General features: G+C 43.5%; 1 protein-coding gene and 1 pseudogene across 4 annotated transcripts in view; both read right to left on the reverse strand.

Annotated features, from left to right (window-relative positions):
* Positions 1-23,511, reverse strand: part of LOC101012313 (acyl-coenzyme A oxidase-like protein) — a 163,529-nt gene extending 140,018 nt beyond the window's left edge. For all 4 annotated transcript variants that reach the window (XR_002516842.2, XR_002516844.2, XM_021925192.2 and 1 more), the window contains exons 1-3: positions 23,366-23,511; positions 19,664-19,795; positions 16,500-16,589 (exon numbers count right to left, since the gene is read on the reverse strand). Coding sequence is in view for 2 of the 4 variants with exons in the window: in XM_021925192.2 (XP_021780884.1) it covers positions 16,500-16,589; positions 19,664-19,795; positions 23,366-23,371 (228 nt within the window). In the remaining 2 variants the exon portion in view is untranslated. The remainder of the gene's footprint in view (positions 1-16,499; positions 16,590-19,663; positions 19,796-23,365) is intronic.
* LOC108581731 lies at positions 10,616-14,790 on the reverse strand (annotated as a pseudogene).
* Positions 23,512-26,745: the final 3,234 nt, after the last annotated feature.

Below are 26,745 nucleotides of genomic sequence, written 5' to 3' on the forward strand. Positions count from 1 at the left end.
GCACATGGTACAAAGAGCCTGGGAGTGTACCCCTGCCCCGCACCCCCTGTGCTCTTCCCATCACCATCTGTAGCCGGCCCAGTGGAGTCCAGCTCAGGAGCACACCATTCCTGCAGGCAGCCGCGGCCCTCACACCCCATACAGACTTCATTCTGGCCTGAACTTCTCACTAAAGAGGTAGAAAATGCCATTTTCCATACAGCTGGGCCACGGGCACTGCCCTGGCCAATGGGACCTATGAGGAATTCAGCTGAAGGTTTCTGGGGAAGGTTTTCCCTCGTGCTGTCTTCCCTAGAATTGTGGCAGCTGTTTTAAGACACTGATGAGACGACCCAGAAATCACTCCAGTGTCAGTGGAACTGGACGCTGGACAGAAGCAAGGGACTCAAGGGCAGACAGGCCCCAGCTGTGGGGTCACCAAGAAGCATGGTTGGTGTTCTTATGGTTTCAGCCACTTTAGATGGGTATTTATTACACGCAGACAAACGTGTCCTGACTGCTAACCCGAACTCCAGGAAGCAGATGTGCCCACCTTCCCTAGTGCAGAGCCGGCTGCTGTTCCCAAGTGTTTTCCCATCCCATTCTCACCTCCCCTGGCCTCTCTCTAACCCCCACTCACCCCCATATCGCCCTCATTTCCAGCAAGCTTCCTCACAGTGCATGCGTGTGTCAGCCCTCTCCCGAAACCCAAGCCCCTGATGACAACAACAAACCATCCAGTGTCGTTGGAATACATGTTACTTGTGGATTTTTTTTCAATTGAAAAGAGAAAGTAACTTGTCTTAAATCTGTGACAAAATGAAGAATGAAATGGCAATGGGCAGAATGTTAAAAAAGAAATCCTACTTGGTTTGTTACAACTTGAGTACCATGCAAACCCTTTCTGAAAGAAAAACAATTCTCCTTAACCCCCAATGTTGATTTAAGTTGTTTCAAATTATAACGTTACTCAAACATGTTCAAACATAAAACTAGATATAAACACCTTATGTTTATAACTCTTGTTCAACTCTAAACTATGAAATTAAATACAAGCAAAACTACAAAACCAATAAGATTCAAATCAACAGCCCTAATCACATGTGACAGACAGTGTTTTGCAGCATGAACTTGTTTTTTTCAAGCCTGTGCCAGTTCCTTTGGGGGAGTTATGCCCACACCCCTGAGGACTGGGCAGAGAGATCCCTCTGCCATACTTCTCTGTGAGCTGTAAAACTCTCTGCTATGGTTTGAATGTGTCTCTTCTAAAATTTAGGTATTGCCAATGTAATAGTACTAAAAGGTGGAGATATTTGGGGGTGATTAGGCCATGAGGGCTCCTCCCTTGTGGATGGGATTAGGTGCCATTAGAAAAGGGCTTGATGGAGTGAGTTCACCCCTTTCTCCCCTTCTGCCTTCTGCCATGTGAGGACACAATATTCAAGGCGCCATATTGGAAGCAGAGAGTAGCTCTCACCAGAGGCCAGCATCTTGATCTTGGAGTCCCCAGCCTCCAGAACTGTGAGAAATAAATGTCTGTTCTTTATCAATTACTTAGTGGTATTCTGATACAGAAGAAGACATGATACCTCTTCAAGCAGCAAACACATCATACCAATCTTTGGCCTCCACTAAACACAGATGTTTTAATCATAGAAAACCTACATCTGTTCTTTCCTCATTGGTTCCTGGTGATCAAGAAGGTATTCTCTGGTGCTGACGGGCTTAGCAGTGCAAGACAAAGGCCAGAATCCCCACGGCAATCTCTGGTTATGTGGCTGTTATCCTGATGATCTGTGTGTACTGCTTGGACTGTATCTGTTTAGATGATCATCAAAATTAAGACACAAAATTAACACATTCTGTCAAGAACTCATAGTCCCCAATTTGAAAAACTACATTAAAATCAAATTCTGGGGAGCAGAGAAGAAAAGACGAACAAAGGCCCCAGATCCAGAAGGCTCCCTTTCTCCAGAATCTCACACATGGAGTCCTGATGAGGAAAAATGTAAATATTTAGATGCTGCTACATCTGGTTTCGAAAAACTTAGTGCCAGCTTTGTGTATGGGTCAATGGATTTGGAAAGAGAAAAACAGACCTTGTCTGTTCTAACTACCTTGGTCCTCTTTTCCAAAATCACTCCAAAGTTCTTCCACATCCCCAAAATAGAATGCTCACGTTTTGGGAATGCATTGTATCAATTCTGTCCCTCAAACTGATCTTCCAGCCCTCCTCTACACTTCATTTCCAATGCCGCCACCCTGGCCTGGGCACCACCATCCCCCTCCAGGCTGAGAACTTGGGCCCAGGCCCACGCTTGGCTGCCCCGGCCCACCCCCATCATCCCCCATGGCCTTGACAGCCTTCACTCGCCAGGCCTCTGCCTGCCTGTCTGGCCCCATTTCACACACCTCTACACCTCCCTGTAGTTTTTCCTTCTGCCATCATCAGAGGGAATTCTGGACGTAAGTCCCTGTCTGCAGGTTTCAGGGAAGGTCCATTGAACTGTTCGCTCTGGTTCTGCTGGGTGAGGCCCTCAGCCCTCTGCTTGCTCGCTCTCTCTCCAGGAGGCCCTCAGACGAGGAAGGCAGGCGCTCTTCCAGGGAAGCAGAGCTGTTACCCACAGCCCTGTCACTCCTGCACCAGCCACTCCTACAGCCCCTGCTGCTGCTGCCATTCAAGTCACAAGCCTTAAAATTGATGCTTCATGTCACGCAATTGGGTGGACCCAACCCCCACCTCTGACGTTAGGGGTATCTGCAGTTTCTCCACTGGCATCTCAACATCTTCACCTGCTGATCCGTGGGGCTCACCCTACAGCCAGAGGGCTAGGGCTTCGGTGAGAATGTTCTTTCAGGTCCACTATGTGGTTCCTTCCTGGAGCAGAAGGAGTCCAAGTTCTTCAGCCCAACGTTCAGTCCACACCCACCGCCTTACACAGGCCGGTCTCAGGGTCTCATTCTAACACTTGATGTCCTGCTTGTCTGGGGGAATAATCTGGAATACTTCCCAGTCGTGGGAGTAAAGAGGGTTGTTAGGTGGAGGATGGGGTGGGCTTGCGTGTATCATGAGTTGGTCTGTTCTCTTGAAAAGCCCTTCCTTTCTTTGTCACTCTTCATTCCTTTTCTTCCCTCCCCGACATTTTGTATCAAAGGGAAATAATATTTTTTAATGGTTTTAAATATACTTGATCTCTAAAAATTAAAAGCCCTATTAAATAGTCTTAAATAAAAAGCAAACATCTCCTACCCAATCTTTTACCTTTAATAACTCACTCCAGAAATAACCATTTTTAAGTAGTTTTTGTTCTCCTAGAAGAGGAAGCTTCCCCGTGTGAAGGTCAAATACATTCTCGTGTCATGCTTTAGTTTGCTCGTAGTTGGAGCATGCTTTTCTTGAGTGGTTTTGTTTTTCCTGAAGTCTTAATGGACTCTTCTTTCTCTTGTTTCAAGAAGAAACATGCCTTTTCGATCACACCACTAGAATCTTCCTGCTTCTTTTTGTTGAACAGAAATTGTTTCCTTCTTAAAGTCAGTCTTTTGACCCCTCTGACTTCCTGTTCAAATTTGGACTAATTGTTTTCTGGGCTTGTCACGTCACTACCAGCCAGGTATTTCTTCACACATACTCCACTTGGGTTAGCTCCAGAAAGGATCCATGTCTTTTAAATTCTTCATTTCTTGAATGCTTTTCTGCAGTTCATCCACAAGTAACATTTTTCAGAAAATGCACAGCAAGTGAACTTATCGTGCATTTGAATATCTGCCTTTATCTTGCCTCATACTTGATCAATAATTTGGCTGTGAAATTTTACATTCAAAGCAACCTTCTTCAGAACTTTAAAGGTATTATTCCATTTTATTCTAGACCTGTAGGCCCTTGCCACTCAGTGTGATCCATAGGCCAGGAGGCATAATATCACCTAAGAGATTGCTGGAAGTACAGAATCCCTCCACCCCAGAATCTGAAGTTGAACAAGACATCCAAGGATGTACGGGTACATTACAGTTGAGAAGCTGTTGCATCCTTCAGTGCTGCTTGAGAGGTCTGTGGTCAATCTGACTCTTAGGCCTTAGCAAATAATCCCACGTTTTTTCAGCTTGAGGGTTTTGAGGACTTTCTTTGTCCTTGCTGGATGTCCTGAAATTCTCCAGGTTGTTTTCAGGCTCTAGTCTTTTCCAATGGGTCCTGCCAATCTCCAGACTTTTTTGCCTTTCTTCAGATCTCGAGAATTTTCTTCTATTTCTCTGATTTACCTGCCTTTCTATATTCTCCAATCCCTTTCTTGGAAATGTTATAGATTTTAGACTGATTATCCATCAAAAATGGATGGAATGGAAATTTCCCTTTAATCCTACTCCCCATTTTTTGTCTTTCTGATCTTCATTCTGGGAAGTTTTCTCAAATTTGTTCTTTAGCCCTTATATTGGATTTTTTTTTTTTTTTTGTAAATGTATATATTTAATTTTCCAATCACTTACGGATCTCTGAATGCTTGTATTTCATAGCAGGCTGTTCTTGCTCTATGGATGCAATGTGGCCACACATCCCTAGGGTTACTAATTAGTTTTTGCTTCCTCCAGTGCCTATTGTTACGTTTGTTCATCTTGCTCCTTCTTTTTCATGCTGTTGGTTTTTCTTTAAATTTTTTTATATAATGCTATGAGATCACTGCTCATTTTTTAGGTATGATGATGGTTATCATGATTTTATAAGAAAAGATCCTTATTTTTAGAAAATGAACATTGAAGCTCTTAGGGATGAAGTGTTTTGATGTCTGCAACTTACTCTCAAATGATTTCACGCACACACACACACTCACACAAACATATGCATAGAGGGTAAAAAAGAGAAATTTTAATATGGCAAAGTGTTAACATGTAATGAAACCAGGTGGATGGTGTGCCCAGACATTTATTGTACTAGTCTTTCAACTTCTGTCTTGAAATTTGTTTGAAATTTTTGATTGTAAAAGTTGAAAATAAAAACAAAACAAAAAAATTTGATGCTGCTTGATTGTTAATTCTCTGATTATCCTTAGGAAAATACCCTCGGCGATCTGAAATTCCTAAGGAATCAGCTTTCTTAGAGTAAAACAGATATGTGCTTGGTCTCTTTTATTTTCTTCCTCAGTTCAAATTTGATAGAAACTACACTGGACTGACGCCCCACCGCTAGTACCCGGCACACATCAGCCGGCCTGCCCCACAGCACGGCTCAGGCATTCCTGCAGGGGAAGAACAGCTGGGTTCCCCAACCCCTGCAGGAAAGGTCTGTCCTACCCTAAACTACATCTCAGTTGAGTCTAGCGTTTTAAGCACGGAAAAAGTACAAAAGGAGTTTTGTTCTCTTGGCCACCCGCCATAGCCCGGTACCAAAACAACCCAATGCTCCCTTCTGATTGGAGAAACATTTTGTGCTCTTCTGGACATAAGGCTTGATGGTATTACTGACAGGCCTCCCATCAGCAGGCACACATCTTGCCATGGGCAGTTCCAAGACAGAGGTCTCTGCAACAGAAGCCACCCAGACCAGTCAGGAAGAGGACACCCCTTCCTGGTCTTTAAGCAAGTTAATGGCAGGTCATTTGCATCTTTGCATATTTGCATTGTGAAGTAATAAACAATATATGCAAAATCTCTAACTAACATTCTTTAGGGAATCTGCCATAATGGGTTAGGAAGGGACCTGTCTTGGTGTATCTCTAATGAAGCAAAAGAAAGTTATAATGGGGTTTCATGGGTGTGGGTAGTAATTGGATTTGGTGGAGGGTATAATTAAATTTCACCAAGGGGCTACAACCTCTGCCCTGGCAAATAATAAAAGGGTCAGAAAACTTTCCATCTTGCTTAAAGGGAAACATGGAAAGCCTGCAGAAATGCCACAGCACATCCCCTCAATCATGGGACAGCAACTAGCACCTTCAGGATCTCAAAAGTTTTACCCTCCGGTAGAGAGCTGAAAGCACTGTAGGTAATATCAGAATATTGTGAAACTCACTGGCCAGTTTCTCCCCTACGTCTCCTGAAATTTCCATCTCTACTTCAATAAGGAGAATCAAAGCAGGATCCAGCCCAGAGAAGGGTGGCCTCCCACAAATGGGGAGATTCCAACATACAAGTGGAAGGCTGAGTGGACCAGTACAGGCAGCCAGCACCACCTCCCATCACTGTGGAGGCATCACCCCTGGATACCCAGCAGCAGCAAACTCTGGGTCCAACGCAGGGCAGTCACCTGGCAGGTTTCCTATGAGGTGGTGCTGACTGATGGCAAACAAGCAGGCTGACCCTCCCCAGCACTAAGCTATGTATTCAGGGGTCTCGGTCTCTCACCCCAAGGGACCAAGCACTGCCTGGCCAGGCTGTTAAGTTTTCTTCCCAGAGAAGGTTTCTGGAGCTGTGGCAGATGCTATTACTGCAGTCAGGTGCTCTGCTGTGGGGAACTGGGTGTCCTGCTATTAAACAGGCCTTCATGGAAATGCATGACTCTCCGCCTGAATTCCTCTCCTGCTCTCAATCCTTGTGACCCATCGTCTCTCCAGGGTCATCCAGAAGAAACAACCCCCACCTCCAGTTGTGTCCACTCAGCTTGTGTCTTAGTCAGCTCAGGCTGCTACAACAAAATACCATAAACTGGGTGGCTTATAAACAACAGAAATTGATTTCTCACAGTTCTAGAGTCTGGGAAGTCCAAGATCAAGGTAGTGGTAGATTCAGTGTCTGCTGAGGGCTCACTTCCTTGTTCACAGATGGCACTTTCTTGCTGGGTCTGCATATGGTGTAAGAGGCAAGGAAGCTCTCTTTGACAAGGTGCTAAGCCCACCCATGAGGGCAGAGTGATTGTGATCTAATCACCTCTCAAAGACCCCACCTCCTAATACCATCACCTTGGTAGGTTTTGTCACATTAATCATGGAGAGACAAAAACATTCAAGCTATAGCAGATTGGCCTGCCAATTTCATTCCATGCTTTGCATTCTCCAGAAAGTAATAAAAATACTTGGTCATCTGATGGCCTCTCTCCCACTGTCAAGGTCATTGACATTGTCATTTACTTATTCCTGGTTTTTATTTATTCTAGTTATTTGACCTTGAAGAGGGAAGGGCACTAATGCCAGTCAGGAAGGGCATATGCTTTATCTTATGGCACAATGTGCAAAATAAAGTTAACATGAAAGGCCTGAGACTGCTACCCTGAGACTGCATCTGGGAACATGGGTTTGGGAAGATTCCCACCATTCCTTGACTGATAAGGGTGGCTCACTGTGCCAAACCGTTTGAGCACACAATGTGGTTTGTGCTGAACATGTGCTTTCTTCTGAAAGTCTGCATTGATATGTGCTAGGCAGAGGGAGTCTACATGACCAGCCCCCAATAAAAACCATGGACACTGAGTCTCTACTGAGTTTCCCTGGTAAACATTTCACATGCATTGTCACAATTTGTTGCTGGGGGAATTAAGCATGTCCTGCACGACTCCATTGAGAGAGGACTCTTGGAAACTTGTTTCTGGTTTCCTCTGGACTTCAGCCCATGTGCCTTTTTCCTTTGCTGACCTTGCATTTTGTATGTGTGTGAGAGTGTGTGTTTGTGTGTGTGTGAGAGACAGAGATGCGTGTGTGCATATATATGTATTTTTTACATATGATTTTGCTGTAATAAATCATAGCCATGAGGATAAGTATATGTCAAGTCCTATGAGTTCTCCTAGTGAATCATCAATATTGGGGGTGATCTTGGGGACCCTTGACACACCCCACTTATACAAGAAGTGTTTCCAGCTGGATCATCGCTTGAGGTAGCATTTTTCCAGTATGTGTCTGGAAGATATCTGTCTGGCAAATTGGTCAAAACAAGGCTTACAGTCTGGACTTAAGGTCTCTGGTGATCTGTTTCTTAGCAGACTGTGAAACTGGACTATGCCCTGGTTCCTTCCCCAGCCTAGGCCTTGGAGCACTTGTGTGCGTTCTTAGTGCACAGGGTGCCTGGCTTTCTACGCTGATGATGTTCATTCTCCCAACCAGGTGCTCAGCCTCCCTGCGCCCAGCATCCCTGCACGTTCCTGCTGTTCACGGTTCAGAGTTCCTCATTTCATGTTCCATGCTCCCACTTACGTGATAAACAACAAGGAGTCCCTGTTTTTCCCCATGCTTCCACTTGAGTTCACAGTCAGAAATTGTGACAATTCCCATAACACACTAAACAGCCTTTCCATAATGCTCACAAGCTAGAGCTTGCAATTAAAAGCACTAAATCACAACTTCAGGGTCAAGTGCTGTTGAATCACATGCTTATGTTTAAAATATACTCCCAAAGAGCAAGTTGTCAAAAAACCTCACTTGGATCACAAGCTGAGATGGAGAATGTGAATTAGTGTAACGTCGGAATTACTGAATATTCTTAAGAAGACTTTTTGATGCAACATTTAAACAGGAGGGAGACAAAAAACAGACAATTTTTAATCTAGCCCAAGTTAAATTGTAAGTCTCAATTCTCCCCCAAACAAGCTACTCTCCTATAGATATTGCTAAAAGCTAAGAGGGAATGGGGAGCTGCCACTAAATACCATGCCGCCATCCTCATTCTAATACACTTTTTAAGATAAATAACAATGGAAAGAATGTTCTTTTTTAATCGTCAAGACCACTTACAACATAGAGGTATCAATATTTTGCTCTATTTCTTTCTAAACTTACTCATGCATAGGTTTTTGTTTTATACCTTTTAAAAAAATTCTTTAAATGTAATTGTAGCATTTACATGAATGTAACTGTAGCAATGAAGCAAAAGAAATAAATAATTCAGAGAGATCCTATGCACCCTTTAACTGTTTTCTCCCAGTGGTAACACTTTACACAACATTTAATGGCATCCCAACCAGGAAAACAGTGTTGGTGAAATCCACAAAGATTATTCAATTTTCATGTTATTAATATTTATTTTAGCCATTCTAATAGAAATGTAGTAATATCTCATAGGAGTTTTGATTTGCATTTCCATAATGGCTACAATGATGTACCTATTTTCATGTGCTTGTTTGTCATGGGATTATCCTCTTCCGTGAAATGTCTGCTGATGTTCTTTGACCACTTTCTAATTGGATTGTTTGTTTTTCACTGTTGAGTTTTGAGAGTTCTTTATACATTCTAGACTCAAGTCCTTTGTTGGAGGTGTCATTTGAAAATATATTCTTCCTGTCTGTAGCTTATCTTTTCATTCTCTTCACACGGTCTTTCATAGAACAAAAAATTTAGTTTTCATGAAATCCAGCTTACCAATTTTTCCTTTTATGAAATGTGCTTTTGATGTCAACCCTAAGAACTTCTTCCCTATCCCTAGGTCTCAAGGATTTTATCCTTTTTTCTAAAAGCTTTATCATTTTACATCTAAGTAATTCATTTTGAGTTAGATATCTTTATAATGTGTGAGACTTAGGTTGAGGTTCAGTTTATTGCCTGTGGATGTCCAATTACTCCACCTCTATTTGCTTAAAAGGCCATCTTTCCTCCACTGGATTGCTTTTGCAACTTTGTCAGAAAGCTACAGTTTTTTCTTCCCTTCTAATCTCTATGTTTTAATTTATTTTTATCGCCTTATTGCACTGCTAAAACTTTTGGCACTAGTTGAATAACAATGGACATTCTTGCCTTTTTCCTAATCTTGGGGGAACAGTATTCAACGTTCCACTGTTAAGCATGATGTTAGCTATAATTTTTGTAGACTCTCTTTTTCAAGTTGAGGAAATTCTCTTCTTTCCTAGTTTGCTGAGTTTTTATCATGAATCGTTGTTGGATTTTGTCAAATGTTTTTTCTGTGTAAACTGACATGATCATGTGACCTTTTCTCCTCTGGTCTGTTGATGTGGTGGATTGCATTTGACTGACTTTTGAATGTTGAAGCATACTTGCATATTAGAGATAAATTCCACTAGGTTGCCACATGTGATTCATTTTGTACATTATCAGATTCAATTTGTTGAATATTTTGTTGAAGATTTCTGTATCTACATTCATGAGTGCTACTATCATGTAGCTTTACTCCTTTTTTCTCTATCTTTGTCTACTTTTAGTATCAGAGTAATACTAGCCTTCTAAAATGATCAAGGAGTACCCTCTCCTCTTCTGTTTTCTGGAAATAGAATTTTCTGAAAATAGAAGAGGAGAGAGCAACATTCTTCTTTAAATGGTAAATAGAATTCTCCAAGGCTTCAAGGCCGGGAGATCTATTTTTCAGGAGCTTTTATATTATTATGAAGGGTTCAATGTCTTTAAGATTATAGGACAATTCAGTTTGTCTGTTTCAACTTTGTTGAGTCAGACAGTTTCTAGTTTTTGAGGAACTGGACCATTTCTTCTAAGTCGTCAAATTTATCAATGTAAAGCTATTTTCTAGTATTCCCTCCTTTTTTTTGGAGACAAAGTCTCACTCTGTCACCCAGGCTGGAATGCAGTGGCACAATCTTGGCTCACTGCAGCCTCTGCGCCCCAAGTTCAAGTGATTCTCCTGCCTCAGCTTCCCAAGAAGCTGGGATTACAGATGTGCACCATCATACCTGGCTAATTTTTGTATTTTTAGTAGAGATGGGGTTTCACCATGTTGCCCAGGCTGGTCTTAAACTTCTGACCTCAGGTAATCTGCCTGCCTCAGCCTCCCAAATTGCTGGGATTAGAGGTGTGAGCCACCATGCCTGGCAACCTCATTATTTTTTAATGGTGGCATGATCTCTAGATATATCTTCTGTTTCATTCCTGATACTGGTGATTTGAACCTTCTTAATTTTTAACTTTGTCAATCTTGCTAGAGGTTATCAACTTTGGTGATTCTTTTCAGAGCCAGCCTTTCGTTTCATGGATTTTCTCTATTGTTCTCCTGGCTTCAATTTTATTAATGTATAATCTTAACTTTATTATTTCCTTTCTTCTGTTTGGTTTCTACTTATTTTGCTCTTCTCTTTCACTGTTCTTGAGGTAGGGATTTAGGTGCATGATTTGAGACCTTTCCTCTTTTCTAAAATAAGCATTTAGTACTATGAATTTTCCTTTCAGCACTATTTTATCTGCATCCCATACACTTTGATGTGTTGTGTGTTCATGCTCACTCATCTCTATGTCTTTTTAACGTTCCATTAAAATTTCCTATTTAACCTATGGATTAGTTGAAGTATGTTGCTCCATTTCTAAGTGTTTACAAATATTCTTCTTTTCTTTCTGTTCTTGATTTCTCATTTCATTCTATTATGATGAGAAAACATATTCTATATCTTTTTAATTCTTTTAAATTTGCTGAGTTTTTTTTTTTTAATGGCCCAGGAGATAGTCCATCTTGAAGAAAGTTCCACCAATGCTTGAAAAACATGCATGCTCCTCCTGTTGAATAGAGTGTTCCATCCATTTTAATTAAATCCTGTTGCTTGATTACGGTTTTCAGTCCCTTTTTTTTTTTTGCTGTCCATAAGTTTATTGTCTTTATCCGAAAAATCTTCATAGAAAATTGTTTGGTTTGGCTCTCAACAGCCTGCTCCTGAGCTCTGAGGAAGTTTGCCTACTTTTGAGCCACCCGATCTTTCTTCTGAGCAAGGGACATTTTGGGACGGTTCCACCTCTTCTTTTTAACTTCTTTCTTGGGCTTCTTTTCATAGACTGGATTCTCATGTATAGCAGCATGAGCTTTCTTACACATCTCCTCCATCATGTTTGGAGTTACGCTGTTCTTTATGTATTGAGAGGACTGTTTCTTGTAAGCATCTTCATCTTCTTCCATTAAGTAGCGCATGTAATCTGCAACGTTCTGGCCCGTTATGTGCTTCCGGTGTACTTCTGCATTAAATTCCCTGCTTTCAAAATCATAACCAGGGAATCATTTGGTACTGTGAGGGACAGACCCGCCTCCATCCACAGCTCCCTTCAGGAAGCCAAAAATTTTATTGCCAGTGATAGTTCTGGCAAGGCCTGCATCCAAATAGCAGGTAAAGGCACCTGGCTGACCATCAATGCTTTCCACATTGTATTCATTGCCAGTCACCTACACTTGGCCTTCATAGATGCTGTCCATGCTAAACCTATTGAGAAGCCTGCGGGCCAGCAGCAGGTCAGTACAATACGCTACAGCATAATTTGTCAGGCCAACCTTCGCACCATATTTTGGCAGTTCGTGTGCATACGCTGCACAGACTATCATATTCCCCTCTATACTGGCATAAGCAATCTGACAAATGATATCTCTGTTACATGAACTACTATCCTGTATTTGGGTATGTTGTATTTATTTTTATCCCGTATCACCAAGCATTTCTGAGCATAGTAATCGGTTTTACCCTCAAGTCGTCGTCTAAATTTCACTTGGTATCTCTTAAAGTACGCCTTATTCTTAACAGCTCTAACAAACCCCATCCTGTGGAACAGAGACCCGCTTCCACTGCTCAACAGAGACCTGCAGGCCCAGCAGCGCCTGTTTTTCAGTTCTTTCCTATCCTTTCTGATTTGCTGCCTAGTAGTTTTGTTAACCATTGAAGTAAATGTGTTGAAATCTCCAACTATAATTGTTGATTCGTCTGTTTCTCCTTTCATTTCTATCAGGTTTTCCCCCACAACATCACAATATCATATTGTATAGTCTTATTATTTACATGTAAATACTTGTGATATATCTCATCACAGTCTAGCGATATTACTGTTTTACTACTCGGAGTGAAGTGTAGAAACCTTACCTCCATTTAGGTCTCTTTGCCCTCCTCACTTTTTAAATATAATCGTCTGAAGTATTTCCTTTGCATACATTGTGCAACACACTTCTCTCCTGAGACTCTGATAATGCAAATGCTAGCTCTTTTGTTATTGTTCCACTAATCCCTGTGATTCTGTTCATGTTTTTCTTCTCTGTTGTTCAGATTAAGTAAATTCTGTTGATCTGGCCTCAAATTCACTGATTCCACCCTCTATCATATCTATTATTGGGGTCAGACTGCAAGTTTCTTGCATTATATTTTTAACTCTATCATTTGAATTTGGTACCCTTTTATTTGCTTATTTTTTTTTCTATTTTAAAAATTTGTTTTAAGAGCATTTGTAGCAGTTTTGTGCACCTTTGAAGCACTTTGATAGTGGGTATTTTAAAATCCTTATCAGATAATTCCAACATTGGATTCTCCTTGGTATCAGCATCTATTGACTTTCTCATTCAAGTTGTGATTTTCTTGGTTCTTTTGTAACAAGTGATGTTCTGTTGTACCCAGTGTATTTAGATATGATATTATGAGATGATATTTAATCTTGAAGTGTAGCAAAAGGTCCTGATGGGTATATGTTCACTTTCCTGCTGGGTCCCATCGACACCATGCTGGGGAAGAAGGAGCGCTGACTCACGCTGCCTTGTTGGAGACAGGTTGGGGGCAAGTTCAGTTCCTCTTGGTCCTGCTGACATCAGGGAAGGGAGTGGGGAAGCACAGGGCCAACTACCCCCATTTCCCACCACGTCATTGTGCCTCACTGATGCTGGATGAGGTGAAGGCTCCGCTGCTTACTGGTTCCTGCCACAATAGGGGAGGAGGAAGAAGGATATTAACTCCCCCACTTCGTCCTATTTCATTCTGTTGATGCCAGGTGAGGCTAGAGGCTCACCTCCGCACTAAATCCCCTTTGGGGGTTTAGGGGACAGGGAGGGAAAAGGTCAAAGTGTCCACTGGCTCTGCTGTACGCTGCTTGATCCAGTTTCTTGTTGTCTTGTGGATGCAGAGCTTCAGCTCCTCACTGGGCCCACTGACACCAGGGGTGGGGAGAACACAGAGTAGTGACTAGTCCCTACTCACACCTCCTGGTTAGTCTAATTGATGTCAGATGGGAGTAGAGACTCAGCTTCCTGCTGGACCCCTGTTGGCCCCAGGGTGGGTAGCGGAAGCACACTGGTGATGGGCTCCACCTTAAGCCACCTCATTGGTTCTTGTTGCTGCTGAGTCGGGGTGGATTCACCACCGGGCCTTGCTGACACTACTCTGGTGGGGAATCTGAGCGCCACCTGTTTCCACCAGGAGAGGGATAAAAGATGAGCTCCCTGCTCAGCCCCACAAACGCCACTGGGTAGGGGATAGGAGTACTACCCCTGCTTCTGCCTGCTTCCTTAGGTCAGGGATCCAGTGGAAGATCAGCTCCCAGTGAAGCTGAAATTGTCAACGGCGGTGGGGAGAGTGGTTATGCTTTTTTGATGTGTCTGGCTGGTACAGCATGGGTAATACCAAAAAGATTTTCGGTCATCAGGCCACCATCTTTCTGGTCCTTTGACTAGGGGATTAGGTGTCTCCTGGAGCATATTTTGTGTGTGCCTATTAGAGATACAGGGGACGTGTATCCTGTCTGGGATATATGGGAGACAATAAGGAAATCCAGAGACCTTATTGCTGTTTCATTCTTCAAGTCCCAAAGGCCCTAGGCAGTCTCCTTCTTCCCTCCCCCTTCCAGGGTCTTCTCTTCCCATGCTTGTCTGTTGTATTTTGTCCAGGGAGTTTAATTGTGAAGAGGAAAATCTGTGAGGAATTGGGGCTATTCTATCTTAGCAGTCCAGGAGTCCCTGTTGTCCTTTTTTAAAAACCCCAAATCACGATCACATTCTTTATACAGTCAAGTGCCCCAGCTAAAAATTTCCCATCACCTAGTGATATCTTTGCCATCATGATGTCATAGCACAACACATCACCTTATCTATGCTTGGATGTACTTCCAAACACAAATACTTAAACATAAAAATTGTGTTAGGCACTGTTGGTGGGAAGGTAAATTAGTATAGCCACTATAAAAAACAGTATGAAGGTTTCTCAAAAACAAAACAAACACACAAAAAAACCTAAAAATAGAACTACCCTATGACCCAGCAATCCCACTAGTGGGTATTTATGCAAAGGAAAAATAAATCAATATATCAAAGGTATACCTGCACCCACATTTGCAGCACTAGTCACAATAGCAAAGATGTGGAATCAACCTAAATACCCATCACATGAAGAAATGAACAAAGAAAATGTGTGTGTGTGTGTGTGTGTGTATGTGTGTGTATATATATATTTAATGGAATACTATTTGGCCATAAAAAATGAAATCATTTCATTTGCAGCAACATGAATGGAACTGGAGGTCATTATGGGAAGTGAAATAAGTCAGGCACAGAAACACAAATATGGCATGTTCTTACTCATACATGGGAGCGAAAAAAGTTGATCTCATAGCAGTAAAGATTAGAATGATAGATACCAGAGGCTGGGAAAGGTGTGTGGGGGGGTAGGGGGGATGAACAGAAGTTGACCAATCAGTACAAATATACAGTCAGGTGGAAGGAATAAGTTATAATGTTCCATGGCAGAGTAGAGTGACTATCGTTAACAACAATATACGGCATATTTCAAAATACATAGAAGAGAGGACTTGAAATGTTCTCAACAAATAGAAATGATAAATACTCGAGGTGATGGACACCCTAAGAACTCTGGCTTGATCATTACACACTCGAGACATGTAACAAAATATCGCATGTATCCCTTATATATGTAAAAATATTATGTATCAGTAAACAAACAAGAATTATGTTGCAGTAGCCTGTGGTATTCAGTAGAGTATCATGCCCTACAGGCGTGCATCCTGGGAGCAATAGGCTCCACCACAGAGCCTAGGTGCGGAGTAGGCTGTGCCATCTAGGTTTGTGTGAGTGCACTCTATGAAGTTCACACAACGATGAAACGGCCTAATGACACATGTCTCAGAATATGTTCCTGTTGTTAAGCAATGCATGACTTGTACGTTTTTGTATCATTTTTACTCACCATGAGTTTTAAATTTCGGTTATAAATAGCACTCTTTGAAAACACTATTTTAAAAGCTATATAATTCCCCACTGAATGGCCAGAGCATGATTTATACTGTATAATAATTTTCCTATTGTTGAAAATTTGGACTCCAACATTATTGCTATAATAAATAATGTACTGGTGAAAATGTTTGTGCCTTAAAGTTTTCTGTATTTCAGGCTGTTACCTTAAAATACAGCCCAGAAGTAGAATTATACATGGTTCAACAGCAACATGCAAGAGGACGCCCCGTGCCAGCACAGGGACTTCAACATACTTTAAAACCTGAGCCGACTGGGTTGAGAAAGGAAAACAGTATTGCAGAAGAGTCTAATATGCATTTCCTTGATCATTAAGAGGCTGATCCGTTGTCGTTCTTTTGTAAATTGGGTTTTCATGTCTTTCGCTTGCTCATCTTCTGGGCCCTTACATACTCTTTCAAAATGCCCTTCCCAGTAGAAGAATCTGACCCACTATGTATAAGTGGTTTTCTTTAACCAAAAAGATATAATTCAAAGTCAAAGATCAGCTAAGAGAGAAATAATTTAATCCCCCGTTCAGCTACAACAAATATCAAGTGCCTCACAGGAAAGCACCTGCCAATTAAATAAGGCAATCAGAAAAAGATAAAACATATGAAACACTTCAGACTTCTGGATAACTCTTGATCTTGAAAACATTTCCCGAATCTTACCTGAAGCATAACGACAGTGTCACCTTCAAAAGTGGCAAACGTATCTGTGTCACACCTTAAGCCTGAGATTCCATTTTCCATCATGTAACCCTATTGCAGAAAAAAGCAAAAAAACACCACACATTTTAAATGTGTGATTCTATCATTATACAGGACTCACATTTTCTTTAAAATTAAAAAATATACAGAAAATTGAAAAGAGGAAAACAATCCTATTTCTCCTAGTCAAAGTAACCACTGTAAGAATTTTGATTCCTTACATTAGCTTTTAGTTCATGAATATTGCTTTGGTGGTAATAAAAACTATTTGAAAATGGTTGCGTCATCTATTTACAACAGCAAAGACTTGGAACAAACCCAAATGTCCATCAATGACAGACTGGATTAAGAAAATGTGGCACATATACACCATGGAATACTACGCAGCCATAAAAAAGGATGAGTTCATGTCCTTTGTAGGGACATGGATGCAGCTGGAAACCATCATTCTCAGCAAACTATTCCAATCACAAAAAACCAAATACCACATGTTCTCACTCATAGGTGGGAACTGAACGATGAGATCACTTGGACACAGGAAGGGGAACATCACACACCAGGGCCTGTTGCGGGGTGGGGGAAGGGGAAGGGGGAGGGATAGCATTAGGAGATATACCTAATATAAATGACGAGTGAATGGGTGCAGCACACCAACATGGCACATGTATACATATGTAACAAACCTGTACGTTGTGCACATGTACCCTAGAACTTAAAGTATAATAAAAAAAAAAAGAGAGAGAGGAAAAAAAAGAAAATGGTTGTATCACATTTCTGCAAAAGATTTCAATAAAGTAGACTGGGCCAGGCGTGGTGGCTCAAGCCTGTAATCCCAGCACTTTGGGAGGCCGAGACGGGCGGATCATGAGGTCAGGAAATCGAGACCATCCTGGCTAACACGGTGAAACCCCATCTCTACTAAAAATATAAAAAACTAGCCGAGCGAGGTGGTGGGCGCCTGTAGTCCCAGCTACTCGGGAGGCTGAGGCAGAAGAATGGCGTGAACCCGGGAGGCGGAGCTTACAGTGAGCTGAGATCCGGCCACTGCACTCCAGCCTGGGCGACAGAGTGAGACTCTGTCTCAAAAAAAAAAAAAAAAGTAGACTGATTTTTTTCCATCTTTCTTCCAAATTCTAATAAATGCCAAGGTACTAGTGATTATACCTCACCGTATGTAGGCAAATGATTTCTCCCCTACCCCCAGCAAGCCTTCTGAAAATTAGCCTGTATACCTACAAAACTCCCTGAGAGGCAGCAAAATGTCTTAAATTGCCACTCTGCATCTTAATATCATTAAATACTTTGCACCATAAATTCTCACTCCAGTATTTTTTTCCCTTCTACTTCCTGAAATCCTTATTTAAATGGCAGTGTTGGCAGTGTTTCTGCACACAAACCAGAGAATCAGCTACACAGGAGAAAGCAAGTTCGGTCCCAAGCAAAACATGAAGGAAGCAAAGCCCATCTCTGTGTGGCTCCAGGTCGTTCCCCTTCTGAGGGCCTCTGCACTACCTCCTTCTTCCAGCTCTTTGTTCTCCCAGTTAAACCTCCAGAATTGCTCCCTCTGTCCAAGCCCACTTCCACAAATCACTTCTGCCTGTGTCCGTCACGTCAGAGCTGATTGTCCTGTTATTTCTCCCAGGACTATGTGCAATGAGCACTTTAGCTCTGAATAAGGAATGACAAGTTTTGCCCCGATAATATTTTCAAGCCACAGAGGCCCATGGGCAGTCATACTCTTGAATCTCCAGGTACCCTTCATGCCTGGGGGACCTGCTCCATTTCTGAAAATGGCCACAGGGGTCCTAGAAGCCTGGATTTCCGGGTTCCTGCCGCCCTCAGAGCCCTGAAAACTTGTAAGCATCGGTCCTGCTCCTGTGGGGAGAGCCACCTTGGAAGGCCCGGCCACCTTTCCCTCTTCCCCATCAAGGCTGACTGGGCGGTGTTACCACCTGCAGTTTACAGAAGCAAAGGAGTCCCCAGCAGAAGCCTTAATTACCTTCATAAGGTTAAACTGATTTTGTTCATGGGTAAGTAAATCAGTAACATTTCCAATCAGAAGTTCACATCCCCCCACCCCATAATAATCACAGGATTAAAACTGCCTTGTGGGCAAACCACACGAAATCAGATTCTGATGAAGTGTGGTCCTGCCTCAGAGTGATTTCCCCATAAGGCTACAGTGGACTCATCTTCACCCTTCTCATTCTACAGTGCCCTCTATGCTAGATACTGTGCTGGGACTTCACACAGACTTCCTTTACCTCACAGAATCCCTTTAATCCTCACAATGGCCCTGCGAAGTAGGCATTATCCTCATTTTACAGATGAAGCAAGTGAGGTTCAGGATTGTGTTGGAATGTTCTTGAATCATCTGTCAAGTTCTGATGTGGAAGAAGAGTAACACTAAATATACCACCTGATAGGGTTTGGCTCTGTGTCCCCACCCAAATTTCATCTTGAATTGTAATAATCCCCACGTGTCATGGGAGGGACCCGGTGGGAGGTAACTGAATCACAGCAGTGAGTTTTTCCTGCCCTGCTCTCATGATAGTGAATAAGTCTCACAAGATCTGATGGTTTCATAAAGGGTAGTTCCCTGCACATGCCTTCTTGCCTGCCACCATGTAAGACGTGACTTTGCTCTTCCTTCATCTTCTGCCATGATTGTGGGGCCTCCCCAGCCATATGGAACTGTGAGTCCATTAAACCTCTTTCCTTTATAAATTACCCAGTCTCGGGTATGTCTTTATTAAGCAGTATGAGAACAGACTAATACAGTACCTCAGTGTTGAGAAGCAGTGGTTATACCTAAGAAGCTGAGCTGCAAAACACTCAAAATACTAATGTTGAAGAAACAAAGTGCTTTTTTTTCCTGAGCATTTTGCTCTGCTCTCCTCCAGTGAAGGAGAGGGCAACCGGCTCTTTGTTGTTCTCTGACATTTCCACCCTGCCCTGAAGTCAGGCGATCCAGTTTTGAAATGACCAGAAAGAGACTCTACTCAAAGGGCAGAACCAGCAAACAGACACCAGAAGTCTCCCAAAGAACAGGCAATGGAGTTCTGGGAGCACAAAGATGTTCTGTATCAGCTCTTCACATACAATAAAATTCCTTTTTCTCCTACCTGGTGAAACTCAGCTGTGAGCTCCTCTTCTAGTTTGAAAGTCAAGTGAAACGGGGTGTTGATTCTGGACTCTACCTGGCCCTTGAGAGCTGAGGTAACAAGGCTCACAGCCCTCAAACAACTTGCAGGTAACTGAAAATGAAATGGCAACAAGAAAAATCAAAGTCCAACACATGCGAGGCAGGGTCGTGGTTGTCAAGTTGCTTTCTATCTCCTGAAAATAACAAGGTGCATTTATGATCTAATGTCTTTAGAATAAGCCAGAAAGGCCTGGCCTCCCAGGAGTCTCAATCCTTGGGAGCCTGAGGTGACCCACTGAGAAACTAGCCAGGCTTAGAAAGTCCCAGCATCCATGTTCTGGGTAAATGTGTATGTGGCTTAGAGAAAGACCCATGGCATAGAGCAGTCACTGAATGGGGATTGCAATCTGAGTCTCCTTGAGTGACTTAAATTCTATAGTTGAGGCCTCAAATTCTTGGGGGACAAACGATTATAAACAGTTTGTGCATGTGTGTCCGTATCTTTTTTAACTAAAAATGACCTTTTTGGGTTTTTTAAATTAATTACTAAAAGTAATACACAAGCACTATTAAAAAAAAAAAAAAAGGAAGAAAGAAAGAAAAAAGTCATTCACAACCTCCCAAGGTGGAAGGTAAATGGGTGCCTGAGAAAGACCCCAAGAAAGAGGCTCAGGATTGGACTAAGGATCACAAGGATGGAGGGAGGAGTTGGCGGGATTGGTGGGGGAGGAAATGAAAGACCCGGAAGCCAACAATGGAGCTGATCTGGGTAAAAGGGAGCCATGGAAAGTTGTGAGAGGAGGAGGGCCATGACCGCACATGGAAGGTACAGTCAGAGGAGACCTTCACACGTCTTTACAGATCAGCACCACAACGTGTGCCTAGAGTAGGGACAGTCATGGAGGCCACTACCGAGGGTCAACTTCCATATGCACTACATACAATGTATCATTTCTACTTCTCACGTCTCATCACTCCACTTTTCAGAATGAAAAAACTGAAGTTCAGTGAGGTTTCCCTGCACCTTGCTTGGGTTCATTCTGGCCACACCAGTTTGCCCACTTCCCAAGAGTTTTGCAATCCTGTTCTCATTGTTTGGAATACTCCCCTCAGACCTCCGTGGGGCTCCCTCATTTCATTTCCATCTCAGGTCTGAAGAAGTTCCACTGCAAGAAAGGTATCCCTGCCTCTCTGTTTAAAACAGCTGCCCCACCCACCACCTTCGCTTTCTAGCACCCTGCCCTTTATTTAAGACAAACAGCCTTATACTCCTCTCTTCCAGCCTCTGGATCTGACTGGGATAACCTGTGGCCTTGGGTAGCGGGTAGCAATTTTCCCACCTGTCCCCAACCCCTGCCTTGTGCTGCTCCGGCCTCTATGTGGTGCTCAACTTTAACTCTGAGATCCTGGTCTTACTTGGCCCTTACTGAACACTGCTATTGATATATGCAGTCATCACTGAAAGAAGAATGTGTGCAGAATGGTGAATGGAAACCTTGCCTTAGCTTCTATAGCCTGCGGTGCTGAATGCTGAACCTGGGCAGTGTCCCAGCATCCCTCATTCTCGGGGGTTGGCGGGGAGGGAGGCTAGAAATGGCAACTAGAGGTGACTCAAGCTCTCTCAAAGGATGCGAGGTGGACTTCTATCAGTCCAGCGTGGAGATGGCCATGCCTCACAAAGACCAGGACAGGTGTGGCACAGGACAAAGAGCCCAGGTGAGAGGGAAGGAAGGAGCCTCTCCTGGGCCCCAGTGACAAATGGCCATCAGCTCTTTTCAGGGGGAGGAAGTGGAGACGGAGGAAACAAGTAATAAAGACTTTGCACATAAAGGGACTTTGAGCAGGTGCCCAAGAGAAACAAAGGCAGAGGGCTTCCTGCACTAGCCACCTGATGCTGAGTGGGATCCACAGGGCTGGGAGAAAAGCATGACTTCTGAAGCTGAATGTCACCCCAGACCCAGCTGGGTCAAGAGCCGACAGCCTCCTGCCTGGGGTTCATGGGGCAGGGCAGGGCTGTGGCTTCAGGCTCAGGAGAGACAGTGTGCAGAGCCTGAGTGCAGAGCCACATGGAGGGCCCTGGCATCCTCAATGAACCCTCTGTCATCTCCCTCAAGCCTTGAGTCAGGCCAAGGGGCCATCCACACTCAGTCAAGCAAGATTCCAAGGTTTGCCCCACTCTGTCCCTGGAATTCCATCTGCCTGGACCCTGTGTTTCATTCAGTGGTAACATGTGAGGGGTCTTGTCTGCCTGGAGGGGCTGTGTAGGCCTGGGTAAGCCAATCTCAGGATGAGGTATCTGAATCAAGTCTATTTTTGCAGCAGGTGGAAAATACCCATTAGCTCCCAGGGCAGGGCAGGGACTGCTCTACAGGAGTCATGCCAGGTGCCAAATGTTCTCCTCTCCAGTGCAGACCTCCAGGAGCCGACAGATGAGAACCTGCATCTGCCCAGGAGGAAGCGCAGGCTCCTTGGTGTCCCAGGATGCCCAGGGTCCTCTGTGGCATTGTCCAGGGAAATCCAAAGTATTCTGGGGAAACTGCCATGCCTGCATTTCACGCTCTCCACTCCCATTCCTGCCATGGGGCGTTTTCCTTCCATCTGATGCCCACGGGCTCCCTCAGTCCCCTGGGGATTCGATTTCATTTCTCTCAGCCTCTGAATTGTCTTGGCTTTAACCAGGGTACCACAGATGCCCGCTCAGCAGGAAGGCTGCCACATCACACGATTCACAGGCTTCTGTGTCCACTTGGAGCTGCCGACTGAATGGGAGCCTGGGGGATCAGTTCCCTAAAACATCCCTGTCCTTCCCAGCTGAGGTGGTGCTGATTGCAGCGTGAGGGCCCCTGAACCAACAGCGGTTGTTCCAGTTGTCAGGGACCATTCTGCACACAGACTGGCCTGTGTGCTGGGCCAGCCAGGTCTCCCCACAGCCGATACGTGGCCAATGATGCTTCGCTGAAGGTGTATGGGGTTCTCACCCCATATGTCTCTGTAGGGAATCGTTTCATTGCAAGACCTAATCACTGGGCCTTTGCTATATCTCAGATTAAAACTAAAAATTTAGCTGGAAGAGGCCTATAGAAAAGTACAGAGCGTATGCCTGAGAGTGTGTGTGTGTGCATGTGGGTGCATGCGTGTGCATGTGTGTGTGTACACGCATGCGTGTGTGCGCGTGTGCATGTGTGTGTGTGCATGTGTGTGTATGTACACACACATGCATACACAGGCACTATGGGCTACATCATTGTGTCCCCCCAAAATTTCTTTTTATTTTTTTTTGAGACGGAGTCTCACTCTGTCACCCAGGCTGGAGTGCAGCAGCGCGATCTCACCTCACTGCAACCTCCACCTCCCAGGTTCAAGCGATTCTTCTGCCTCAGCCTCCAGCATAAGCTGGATTATAGGCGCCCGCAACCATGCCCGGCTTTTTTTTGTATTTTTAGTAGAGACGGGTTTCACCATGTTGGCCAGGCTGGTCTCGAACTCCTCACCTTAGGTGATCCACCTGCCTCAGCCTCCCAAAGTGCTGGGTGGCATGAGCCACTGCCCCGGTCCCCCACAAAATTCTTATATTGAAGTCCTAACCCCCACAACCTCAATGTGACTGTATTTCAAAACAGGACCTTAAAAGCGGTAATTAAGATTAAACGAGGTAATTGGGCAACCCTAAAGCAATACTTACTGGCATCCTTATAAGAGGACATCAGGACACAGACACAGACGGAGGAACATGTGAAGACACAGGCAGGAGATGGTCATCCACAGGTCAAGAAGAGAGCCTCAGAAGAGACCAACCCTGCCCACACCTGGATCCCAGACTTCCAGCTCCAGAGCTGTGAGAACAGAAATTCCTGTTGTTTAATCCACCCAGTCTGTGGCACTTTGTATAGCAGACAGCACAGACAAACACAGCATGTGGGAAGTGTTAGCTTGAACCGTGTCTGTTCATGACCAGAGATAAATCAATGTTAACTGCTTCTCCAACATGAACAAATCTTTTGGAGTCTGAGGAAGCCCTTTCCTAAGCCATCAACTCAAGGCACTCAGTAAGTAGCACCTTAGGTTTTCATTACAAAAAGAAATTTTTCTCCTTTCTACATTGGACTCCTGAGTGGGGATATTCATTTGTTTATTGGTGGGGTCGATGGGTAGTGGGAAATAAAAGGGTGGTACACAAGAAACAGGTTCCATCTGAACAAAAAAGTAAGATTTTCCGTGAGCTTACTTTATTCCTAAGAAGGAGAGAAAGAAACATGAGATAGACAGAGGGAACTCTAAACCCATGTTCCAAATGCCAGCGGAAGCCTCACAGAGGGAAGCAGCCAGAGCCTGGGCTCTGTGAAGCAAGAGCCCACTTGGTAGACAGCTCCTCCACTCTCTGCCTTCTGGGTTACATCGAGCCTCTTAGCAACTAATTGTGAGTGTCATGAAGGTTGTGTCCCGTTTCAGTGAGAGCCCCACGAAACATATTTTATGATCCAAACTTTGTACATGGAAAGTTTAATATTTTCCTGCTGTTTTTAACATCGCTGAATTTTTTACTATATGATTACATTTAATAAATGTATCAGAACAAATCAGAAACAGGCATTCTTTCCCCTTTTTTAAACAAATGAGGGTAAATTCCGTTCATCTGAAGACGACAAAACATGAAATCAATCTTATCTTATTTGTTCAAGGAGACCAATTAAAAATACAGAGATTGACCCACCAACCTAGAGGCACCGTGTCTTCGGGTGGCACTAATTTTATGCCTGTGACCTCCACCGTGCCCACAGGTGCAGAACCCGTACGTGAGGGGATCTGGGAGCATGGAGAGTCACTGCAACCTGTCTTGTGACAGCTGAGATCTGGGTTGGGTCTCCTGAATTCCGGATTCTGAGTCCAGGGGAGTGATGGCAGGTTGCCCCATCCTGCCGCATGCTTTGAGGGGACCCTGTCGCTGCTGCCCTGCACTCCCATGATTTATTTGCTGGACAGAGTGGGCAGGAGGGAGTTCCTTCATGGATTCTGTCACCGAATGCATACCAAGGCTCCCTCCATCTTAGGGACTACGCTACCCATAGTGAACTATAGCCATGGCCCTGTCCTCATGGGAGAGAGAGGCATTGGCCAGGTGGACAAATAAAATAGGTAATTAAAAATCTGTGGCACACATGTAATCCCAGCACTTTGAGATGCTGAGGCAGGTGGTTCAGGAGTTTGAGAACGTCCTGACCAACAACCCCGTTTCTACTAAAAATACAAAATTAGCCAGGTGTAGTGGTGCATGCCTGTAATCCCAGCTACTCAGGAGGCTGACACAGGAGAATTGCTTGAACCTGGGAGACAGAGACTGCAGTGAGCTGAGATCGCACCACTGCACTCCAGCCTGGGCAACAGAGCCAGACTCCATCTCAAAAAAAAAAAAAAAAGAAAAAGAAAAAAATCCGTGGCAAATGCCAGAAAGGAAAAGATGGCGGCAGGGAGGCTCTGTAAGAAAACAAATAGCAAGAGAGACCTCCTCCAACCTGGATGCCAGAGATGGATTTCAGAGGGCTTAACTTGGAAACTTAAAGAAGGGAATTCAGCCAATCTGGGAACGGGAGGATGCTTGTTCCAGCTGAGAGAGCAGCCTGTGCAAATGCCCTGAGGCATGAAGGGGCACAGAATGTCCAGGGCCTGGAAAGAAGGCTGGGCTGGAGATGATAAGTGAGCGGGGAGGGGCCCAAAGAGAAGCCTTTGGGGGCAGACAGGGGTCAAGTCACGCGGGGCCTCAGCAGCCATCTTGGGGATTTATTTTATGTTAGGTGAAATGTAAAGTTAAAAATAAATTCTAAGCTTTGGAATCAGATGATTTGTGATTTTAAAAGATGACTCCAGCTGCTGAGTGGGACACAGACCATAGGTGGCAAGAGACAGAAAAAGAGAGAGAGAGAGAGAGAGAGAGAGAGAGAGAGAGAGAGAGAGAGGTGGACTAGCTGGGGGTGGGGATGGAGGCAGACAATGAAGGGCTTGCTGAGCGCTGAGAATGAAAGAGGCAGTTAGCACTGCAGCAGCCACCTACTTATTCACAGGCTGCTCACAAAACACAAGGGCAAATAAAAAACAAACAGAAGATTAAAAAATCAACAGAATCAAAACTGCAGAGGCAGCAGATATTGATATTAGCCTAATATGCCTAGAAAGAGATAATGCAAAGAAAACAATATTCCAAATGTCAACGGCCTAAAATGTTACAGAATCGTTAGTGACACAAATCCACATAGTTACCAACCTCAAATGAATCCAGACAGGAAAAATACAACCAAATTTATATTTATACATATTGTAGTGAAACCATAGGTCATGACAACAAAGAAAATATCTTAAAAGAAACAGAAAGAAAAAATAGACTGCCATGAAAAGATAGCTGATTCCTCAGCAACAAGGAAATCCAGATAAGCAAAACTTCAAAGTGTTAAGAGATAATAACTATCAACAATGAATTCTATACTGAACAATATGTAACTTTTCTACATTGAGATGAAACAGACAGATTGAGACAATAACTACAGACCCACACTAAATGGTGTTTAGAAGAAAGTCCTCCAGAAACCAGGAAACAACTACAGAGATGCAAGAAGGAATTGTGAGCAAAGACATTGGGAAAAGGTGGTAACTCTAAAGAAAAAATGATCCCATATAATAATAAACATGATGGCTAATTTGTGGGATTAAAAACACAGTACTGGAGTAGTGGACAACAGTAATTTAGAGGGTGGGAGCCGATGATTAGCTAAAGCAATCTAAGCTCTTCTATTATTGGGAGAAAAGAATGCTAATAATTAACTTTAGACTTTGCAAGTTAAATGTGCATGTTAAAATTGCTAGGGTGGCCACAAAATAAGCACAAGTAGAGTGAAAACCAGAAAAGGGAAAAATGGAAAGGGGAAAATAAACACCATAAAGCTGAAGGTTGTAAGTCCAAACAAGCAAAGATAAGACTCGACAAATAGAAAACAAGTGTAAGATGGAAAACATAAATTCAAATATGTCAGTGATGACAATAATTACTTGGACTAAACAGATAAAATGAGATTA

The sequence above is a fragment of the Papio anubis genome, chromosome 14 (assembly GCF_008728515.1).
Source record: "Papio anubis isolate 15944 chromosome 14, Panubis1.0, whole genome shotgun sequence".
NCBI lineage: Eukaryota > Metazoa > Chordata > Mammalia > Primates > Cercopithecidae > Papio > Papio anubis.